The following is a 9,724-nucleotide window of genomic DNA, read 5'->3' as shown; positions in this document are numbered from 1 at the left end:
GCTAGGGTTTTCATGGGGAAGCCTTCTTCGAACCAGTGACTCAACAGCCTGACCAGTTGGCTGTAGGAGGCCGGCCTGACCCGAGTGCGCAGGGAATAGGGCATCACTATTGCTGTTAGGTGTGCACAGCAGGTACCTTACGAGCAGTACCGGACTCTTTGGTTCTAAAAGTATTTCGACCGTATTGACTAATTCGCCGGTGGTCACGATCAAACTTTAGGCGATCGGACAGTGCGGTTTCGAGTGCCGATCTTTTCTAGCCAGTTCTTACTCGGGGGAAGGCAGCATCGTTTCTTGCGTAAATATGTACATGCTGATCGCCTGGGGTAAACGCCTTACTTCCTTCACACTCCTATCGCAGAGGTCAGTACGAGTTTACCCTCAGGACACATCGTAGCACGATTACTCGCAGTATGGGGACTCGCTGTCCTTCGTCCGGCTTCTCCCCGTTGGCCTTACTGGCATGCTTGAACCCTTGGGAACTGAGTTTATTGCAGCACAGAAGCCTGACCACCACGACAGCGTGATGCCTTTGGGTTGGTGCTCATTATTTTTCCCCTCGTATTTATGCACTGCTTGCTTTTGCCACACATGCATTGCTCTGAACTCGTTCTCGAATTCCATGTGTTTTAGCTGTCATTATCCACCAACATGCTTCAGCCTGGTTCATTATAACTAAAAATATGGACTATCACTTGCCACTTGGGCTCATTCATTTTGAGGTTTCCAAACCTAGTTACACGGATTTTGAATCTAGTGGCCTGCCAAAATTACCCCCATCCATTGTCAGTTTCGCCCGGCTCCATTCGCTACGCCGATTGTCCCACCGAAATTTATGTCGCTATGTGGACGTGATACACCGGAAGCCAGAACGTTTGTTTGTCGTTACTGAAGCCTATCGTCGTAGCCTAGCTACACTATCCACACCCGTGCTGGATGCAGCTTGGTTGGTCGCACGCTTTGTGGAGTGCTTTTCTGCAGTTCTGTATTTGGGCGAACAGCAGCTGGTGCATTGCTGCCTTACTCCTTCGATCATTATGTTGGATGCCAACGACAGTGTGAAGATAGGCGGTTACGGCATGTATTATGCCACTAATTGGGGACGGGATGTCGAGTTTCCCATTGCGGATCCAGTTTATTCTGCCCCGGAGGTATTCCTTTTGTCTGCTGTCGTTGCTAAGCGCCGATCTTTGTGTTCGATCCTGGATTTCAGCTCGCCATGCCCACTCACTGTTCAGGTGGATGTTTGGTCGTTGGGTTTGATATTTTTCGAGCTTATTTACGAAAGAGCTGTTGCGAATCCTTTACATCAACATGTAGACGCGGTGACCAAATTTGCTTCGGTGAATCCGTTTTTAACCGTTCGGACATTGCTAGAGGGTCTCCGTCTGTCGAAATCAAGAGATCTCACCTTCCCCGCATTTTTGAATGTCTCCGTTCATTGTGACCCTACTCAGGCATTGTTGGTTCGGTTGGACCATTTGTGCAGGCGCTGCATGAACTTCAATCCTTTACTTCGACCCATCCCGTCGGAAGCCATAATTGAACTCTGCCCGGATTTCATCAAATCGACAGTCGAATCGAATTTAATAGGCTTGGAGACCTGTTCCGTAAGTGTATATTGTCATTTTCTGATTATTTTATTACCTTCGAACAATCAGCCATTCTGTCTCCAATTCTTCGATCGAACTTCACTAAGCGTGTTAAACTGGCACTGCAGCCTGTCTGTGATGACCTAATAACACTTGGGCCTTTTTTACCAGGACAGCTCCATGTTTGTGCGTCCTTTCGGACCGTACATAGTACAAAACATCTAGTGCTTCAGGGTAATGTTTAAGAGCCCACATACTCGGTGCTTCCAGCCAATTCTTTCGCGCTTAGGTGACTGATCGAATTGTGACCATCCTTACACATAAGTAGAATCTAGCAGCTGGTTTTTACACACGGCACTTCACGCTTCACCGGCATTAATTTTTTACATGTAGGGGATGTTTTTCGCGCCGTCCATCATACTTAACACGGATGGGCTTCACGGTCGTTGCAACCAGCATGTGTGTTCTACCAGCATTCTCATGATTGCTTAGGCGGTGTCCGTTGAATCAACGGCCTTTAACACGGTTACGGTTCTTTAGCGTATAAACTAGCTTGATCAAGTTATTCCGTAGATGTGGTCGCCACCAAGACGACGCATAGTATTTATTACGCTTGATGGAGGCTGTAACCTGTCCTTAACCTGTTGGGGGTACTGTTTCACGTAGACCCAAGCTGCTGCTACGCACTACAGTTTGCCAGGCCGCTCTGTCCAATGCCAGACTTTCCCGAAATGAAGAATTCACCTGAAGATCATTTCGACAGCGAAATTTCCGGTATCTCGAGTTCCAGCCTCATTCTTTAATTAACCGTGAATGCGTCTGCTTCAAGGTGTACTTAGATCTATACAGCGAAGCTGGTGTCAATCCGCACTCATTCTGCGTGTTTGAGAATCTCAGTATTGAGAATACAATTTTTTGTCTGAGGTCTGCGGCCAGAGATGTATTACTTTAGACCATTTGGTTGTACTTTTACTAAACGACCTTGGAATGTCTCAGGAATAAGGAGACTATCTCTCTGTTAAACATAATGATCGTCCCATCCATAGGCGCGTACTTTCGTTTCATTTCCGATGAGTTACTGTTGGGCCGTTATTTTAGTTTACTTCGTTGTAGTGTGCATATCAAATCAATCTACTCACGTAGGGGCGCTCGCAGCAATCCACCGACTCATTCCCAGGTTGATCCAGCCTATATGAATAAGATTTTCGGGGCTTGTATTTTTACTACCATGATGTCTAGGACCGAGCTCTGGATGGCTATGTTTAAACCCAAACTTACTGACTGGAGGGTCCGTTTTTCGAACCCAGCTGACAGCTGTTGTGTAGGCAGTATATCAGTCCTTCTGCTTCCTTCGGGTGGCATGGCGGCTAGGCGCCGAAAGAGCGTTACAGCTGAAAGTTGTCTGGGGCTGTCGATTGTTTATGCATATGTTGCCGGTGATTTAGGTCTTGTTCTCTAAGTTGCTGTTGATTTTGATTGCACTACTTATATAAATTTTCAGCCTGCCACAAAACAAGGACATTTTCGACCGCCTCTCAGTAGTTCTTCAGCAGCAGTTTTGTCGTCCGTGAGCGATGGGAGCGATGTTTCGCATGAAACAGCCAAGGCGATTGAATTCCTCTCCAGTCAAACGGATGTTACGGAGCTTTACTATTACTGGCAACTCACAGGTGGTAATCTCGATTCAGTGTGGCAAGAAGCCATGCTACTTGGTGCTGAAACCTACAACGTTGCACAAATTACTGCTCACGCCGTCCAAACTGGGTCTGCCAACGTATCCTCTCCACACTATTTCGGCGTTGGCCGATGTACGAACCCTCCGATTTTGCGGATACCTGCTGTTTTGGCCATGATGCAACCCTCGGGTTTTATGGACGTTCCCTACGTGATTGAGTGTCCAGGTAACGTGAATGAAGCACAATCTCCCAGGTAAGTAATCATAATGTTTTCAATGTAGTTATCCGCGCTATACTGCACCTGGGTCACTACCCTAATCCATTGCGTCATTTTGATGAGGCTCGGATCGACGCCCTTATAGCCGATTGTTCTTTTAGTATGACGCAGTGAATGTGATAACCACAGAGGTGTNTTTGTGCAGGCGCTGTATGAACTTCAATCCTTTACTTCGACCCATCCCGTCGGAAGCCATAATTGAACTCTGTCCGGATTTCATCACATCCACAGTCGAATCCAATTTAATAGGTTTGAAGACCCGTTCCGTAAGTGTATATTGTCATTTTCTGATTATTTTATTACCTTCAAACAATCAGCCATTCTGTCTCCAATTCTTCGATCTAACTTCACTAAGCGTGTTAAACTGGCACTGCAGCCTGTCTGTGATGACCTAATAACACTTCGGCCTTTTTTACCAGGACCGCTCCATGTTTGTGCGTCGTTTTGGACCGTACACAGTACAAAACATTTAGTGCTTCAGGGTAATGTTTAAGAGCCCACATACTCGGTGCTTCCGGCCAATTCTTTCGCGCTTAGGTGACTGATCGAATTGCGACCATCCTTACACATAAGTAGAATCTAGCAGCTGATTTTTACACACGGCACTTCACGCTTCACCGGCATTAATTTTTTACATGTAGGGGATGTTTTTCGCGCCGTCCATCATACTTAACATGGATGGGCTTCACGGTNCTCGCTGGTTCTGAGGTCGTGCTTATCGGGGCAGGAAATAGTTGGGCGCTAGGGAATAGTTAGAACGAGGAGGAACTTGCAAGCAATGACGGACGAGTAACAAAATATTGATATTAGAATAAGTAGACGTCAAATAGGAGCGAAATAGAGGGAGAACGGGCGGCAAGTGAACATAATACGTTATAATAAACAGCCGTAAGATGTTTCTTGCGTGTAATCAGAACACGAAAATGACTAGTGTTCACCTTTGACTCTCAGGGGATACACCACTCCCTGCGATAAGTTTGGGTGAATATTAAGCCAGCATAGAGCTGGATGAAAAGAGCTCTGCAAGGTGGACAGTTTTCCGGCTTGCGAATACTTGTTCTAACGAGCGTAGCGTATGACACGTAATTCATCCATCGCGGCGGAGTTCCTTCATCCTAAGATCATTTGGCGTACCTCACCATTTCTAATACGATGTTCCCACCAGTCTTGACCAATTCTTCGGAGAGGCCGATGGTCAAACACTGACATCTTTGGTATGTTCTCTGCGCGTAGGGCCCACGTTTCTGGTCCATAAAGCAGTATTCCCCGCACAACCTTACGTCACGTCAGAGCCATAAGTGTCGAAGGTTGCTAAAAGCTGCCCTGGCCCTTCCGGTTTGAGAAATAATCTCCTTTAGCCAATGCACTGGAGCTTTTAGTCCAGGTAAACAAATTTATCTACCACGTCGATGGGCTCACCTGCAAGCATTAAGTTTTGGTTGGGTCCCATCCAGACTTGTAGTAGCACTTTACACTTTGCAGGTATAAAGCGCACGCCAAACCGTGCGTCAGAGCTATCTATATTATTTAAAATCGGTTGCATTTGGAAAAGGTCTGGACCAAGGAAAACAATATCGTCTGTATACTGAGTGCCTGTAAAGGAACGTCCCGGGAGCATTTCGAATCCCGAGGTTTCAGAGACAGGCAGAGAACTTTCAAGAAACATATCAATAACAACGAACTTGGAGAGGAAAGGGCAAAGAAGACAGCCTTATCTTGCACCACTGGGCGTAGTGAACTTAGGTGCTTGCTTTCCATTTAGTCGTACGCGCCCACAGGAATTCGCACACTGTGCCTCATAGGGGTAGAAATCTGGAAGGAGCACCTTTGCTCGCCAGTCACTGACAAAGTTGCTGACGATCGACGGAAGCAAAAGCAGCTTTCAGATCAAGAACAGCTACCAACGTAGGACGTCTGAAGGAGTTACGCTGTTGAAGAATTCATCACAAGGTAAATATATGGTCGATGCATTCTCGACCATAGCAAAACCCAGCTTGATTCTAACGTATTCTGCTGTCGACGGTATCCAGTGTTCATTTAGTCGAGGCAGATGAGCTGGAAGAACACTTCTGAAAGCTGACAGCATTGTTTTCTTAACTCGCCTCCATTCCACCTCCAAGTAATCTTCGTCATCCGCAGACTGCGTTTTCAATAACTTTTCAGCCAGATCAGCTCGAGATTGGCTACTGAGCCTTGTTGAGGTTCATGAACAGAGCTGTTTCCCTTGGGCTGCTCTCCCATCGCTGATGGAAAGCGAAGTTTCAAGCGGGCCCGCACGGTGGCGTGATCAGAGTCAAGTTGGGTATCCCGGAAGGAACGACAATCCTTAGCCGAGGCTCTCCATCGGTAACTAATAGCCACATGGTCCAATTAGATATAGCACTGCCCCGTGGTAGGTGGTCTTCAAGTAATCCTATGGGAGCGTTTGTATCGGAAGTTCGTACTGGCTGTGAACAGACGACTGAAGAAGCTGCTTCCCATTATCCGTGCGCTCATGATCGACTCCAAATCTACCACCTAACTGTGCTTCTTCCGGACTTAGCCGTCCATATTGGACATTCATATCACCCGCCTTTCGTGCTGACCGAAGCGGTCGTCAGATCTTGATAACACCCGCCCTTCTCGGTCTCAGAACTGCAGTTTGTTGGGATGAATGCAGATACGACAAACAAACACCGTTTGCCGTATCGACCTTCATTGATCTTAACTGAGCCAAACAACTGCACATCGTGAAGATGTATACTTACTGGGATCCAGTTCAGTAAAGCGGTTCGAGCCTGAGTACCTCACCGTAGATACTACGAGCCAGGATCATCGGATACCCAGAGAGTGAAATATGACGCATGTGGGTCCGTCCTGAGCGGCTTGAGGAGGGCGACGGCCGAAGTGGGGTCTTGTATATGTGTTTCGGGGACAACATATACCGGTAGAGAGGGAAGACAAAGTGTTTACGAGGGATGCCTGTTGCCCAATTTACTATAGAGCACGGACATTAAACTCTACAACGTGGATCAGATCTTTTGAGGTTAGTAAGTTGTTATTTTGGTCTATTTTTCTGGGCGAGGGTGGAGAGGTGCTGTGGGGGTCGGTGTGCGAAGAGCTGCAAAGACAAATGATACTTCCCGGTTGCCCAGGATGTATAAGAGGGTTTAGTTAGGGTACCCCACCTTGGGCCTTTGACACAGAGTCTGGTCCACAAGGCAGTGGGTGGATGTAGGGTTTTGAGCGGGGACCCCCCCTCACCCGAGGGTCTGGATCGCGAGACAGCGGTGGCTAGGGTTTTCATGGGGAAGCCTTCTTCGAACCAGTGACTCAACAGCCTGACCAGTTGGCTGTAGGAGGCCGGCCTGACCCGAGTGCGCAGGGAATAGGGCATCACTCTTGCTGTTAGGTGTGCACAGCAGGTACCTTACGAGCAGTACCGGACTCTTTGGTTCTAAAAGGTGCACAGCACCTTACGAGCAGTACCGGACTCTTTGGTTCTAAAAGTATTTCGACCGTATTGACTAATTCGCCGGTGGTCACGATCAAACAAACTGCGATCGGACAGTGCGGTTTCGAGTGCCGCTTGAACCCTGGGAACTGAGTTTATTGCAGCACAGAAGCCTGACCACCACGACAGCGTGATGCCTTTGGGTTGGTGCTCATTATTTTTCCCCTCCTATTTATGCACTGCTTGCTTTTGCCACACATGCATTGCTCTGAACTCGTTCTCGAATTCCATGTGTTTTAGCTGTCATTATCCACCAACATGCTTCAGCCTGGTTCATTATAACTAAAAATATGGACTATCACTTGCCACTTGGGCTCATTCATTTTGAGGTGTCCAAACCTAGTTACACGGATTTTGAATCTAGTGGCGTGCCAAAATTACCCCCATCCATTGTCAGTTTCGCCCGGCTCCATTCACTACGCCGATTGTCCCACCGAAATTTATGTCGCTATGTGGACGTGATACACCGGAAGCCAGAACGTTTGTTTGTCGTTACTGAAGCCTATCGTCGTAGCCTAGCTACACTATCCACACCCGTGCTGGATGCAGCTTGGTTGGTCGCACGCTTTGTGGAGTGCTTTTCTGCAGTTCTGTATTTGGGCGAACAGCAGCTGGTGCATTGCTGCCTTACACCTTCGATCATTATGTTGGATGCCAACGACAGTGTGAAGATAGGCGGTTACGGCATGTATTATGCCACTAATTGGGGACGGGATGTCGAGTTTCCCATTGCGGATCCAGTTTATTCTGCCCCGGAGGTATTCCTTTTGTCTGCTGTCGTTGCTAAGCGCCGATCTTTGTGTTCGATCCTGGATTTCAGCTCGCCATGCCCACTCACTGTTCAGGTGGATGTTTGGTCGTTGGGTTTGATATTTTTCGAGCTTATTTACGAAAGAGCTGTTGCGAATCCTTTACATCAGCATGTAGACGCGGTGACCAAATTTGCTTCGGTGAATCCGTTTTTAACCGTTCGGACATTGCTAGAGGGTCTCCGTCTGTCGAAATCAAGAGATCTCACCTTCCCCGCATTTTTTAATGTCTCCGTTCATTGTGACCCTACTCAGGCATTGTTGGTTCGGTTGGACCATTTGTGCAGGCGCTGCATGAACTTCAATCCTTTACTTCGCCGGCAGTCACGGTCAACCGTTTGGAGATCGGAGTTTGCGGTTTTTGGGGCCAACCCTTAACAACCCATGATTCCTCGGGGGAAGGCAGCATCGCTGATTCCATAAATATGGACACACTGGTCGCCTGGGGGAACCGGATTTCATCAAATCGACAGTCGAATCGAATTTAATAGGCTTGGAGACCTGTTCCGTAAGTGTATATTGTCATTTTCTGATTATTTTATTACCTTCGAACAATCAGCCATTCTGTCTCCAATTCTTCGATCGAACTTCACTAAGCGTGTTAAACTGGCACTGCAGCCTGTCTGTGATGACCTAATAACACTTGGGCCTTTTTTACCAGGACAGCTCCATGTTTGTGCGTCCTTTCGGACCGTACATAGTACAAAACATCTAGTGCTTCAGGGTAATGTTTAAGAGCCCACATACTCGGTGCTTCCAGCCAATTCTTTCGCGCTTAGGTGACTGATCGAATTGTGACCATCCTTACACATAAGTAGAATCTAGCAGCTGGTTTTTACACACGGCACTTCACGCTTCACCGGCATTAATTTTTTACATGTAGGGGATGTTTTTCGCGCCGTCCATCATACTTAACACGGATGGGCTTCACGGTCGTTGCAACCAGCATGTGTGTTCTACCAGCATTCTCATGATTGCTTAGGCGGTGTCCGTTCAATCAACGGCCTTTAACACGGTTACGGTTCTTTAGCGTATAAACTAGCTTGATCAAGTTATTCCGTAGATGTGGTCGCCACCAAGACGACGCATAGTATTTATTACGCTTGATGGAGGCTGTAACCTGTCCTTAACCTGTTGGGGGTACTGTTTCACGTAGACCCAAGCTGCTGCTACGCACTACAGTTTGCCAGGCCGCTCTGTCCAATGCCAGACTTTCCCAAAATGAAGAATTCACCTGAAGATCATTTCGACAGCGAAATTTCCGGTATCTCGAGTTCCAGCCTCATTCTTTACTTAACCGTGAGTGCGTCTGCTTCAAGGTGTGCTTAGATGATCTATACAGCGAAGCTGGTGTCAATCCGCACTCATTCTGCGTGTTTGAGAATATCAGTATTGAGAATCCAATTTTTTGTCTGAGGTCTGCGGCCAAAGATGTATTACTTTAGACCATTTGGTTGTACTTTTACAAAACGACCTTGGAATGTCTCAGGAATAAGGAGGCTATCCCTCTGTTAAGCATAATGATCGTCCCATCCATAGGTGCGTACTTTCGTTTCATTTCCGATGAGTTACTGTTGGGCCGTTATTTTAGTTTACTTCGTTGTAGTGTGCATATCAAATCAATCTACTCACGTAGGGGCGCTCGCAGCAATCCACCGACTCATTCCCAGGTTGATCCAGCCTATATGAATGAGATTTTCGGGGCTTGTATTTTGACTACCATGATGTCTAGGTCCGAGCTCTGAATGGCTATGTTTAAACCCGAACTTACTGACTGGAAGGTCCGTTTTTCGAACCCAGCTGACAACTGTTGTGTAGGCAGTATATCAGTCCTTCTGCTTTCTTCGGGTGGCATGGTGGCTAGGCGCCGAAAGAGC

General features: G+C 47.3%; 1 protein-coding gene across 1 annotated transcript in view; it reads left to right on the top strand.

Annotated features, from left to right (window-relative positions):
• Window positions 1-683: 683 nt before the first annotated feature.
• T265_12060 (hypothetical protein) overlaps window positions 684-9,724 on the top strand; it is a gene marked incomplete at both ends in the record, with an annotated part of 23,074 nt that continues 14,033 nt past the window's right edge. Inside the window, 2 exons of the mRNA XM_009178987.1 lie at window positions 684-1,610; window positions 3,094-3,521. Coding sequence (XP_009177251.1) covers window positions 684-1,610; window positions 3,094-3,521 — 1,355 coding nt within the window. The remainder of the gene's footprint in view (window positions 1,611-3,093; window positions 3,522-9,724) is intronic.

Source organism: Opisthorchis viverrini (assembly GCF_000715545.1).
Source record: "Opisthorchis viverrini unplaced genomic scaffold opera_v5_754, whole genome shotgun sequence".
Taxonomy (NCBI): Eukaryota; Metazoa; Platyhelminthes; class Trematoda; order Opisthorchiida; family Opisthorchiidae; genus Opisthorchis; species Opisthorchis viverrini.
The sequence above is the reverse complement of the archived record's forward strand: the minus strand, read 5'-3'. Positions and strand labels throughout refer to the sequence as shown.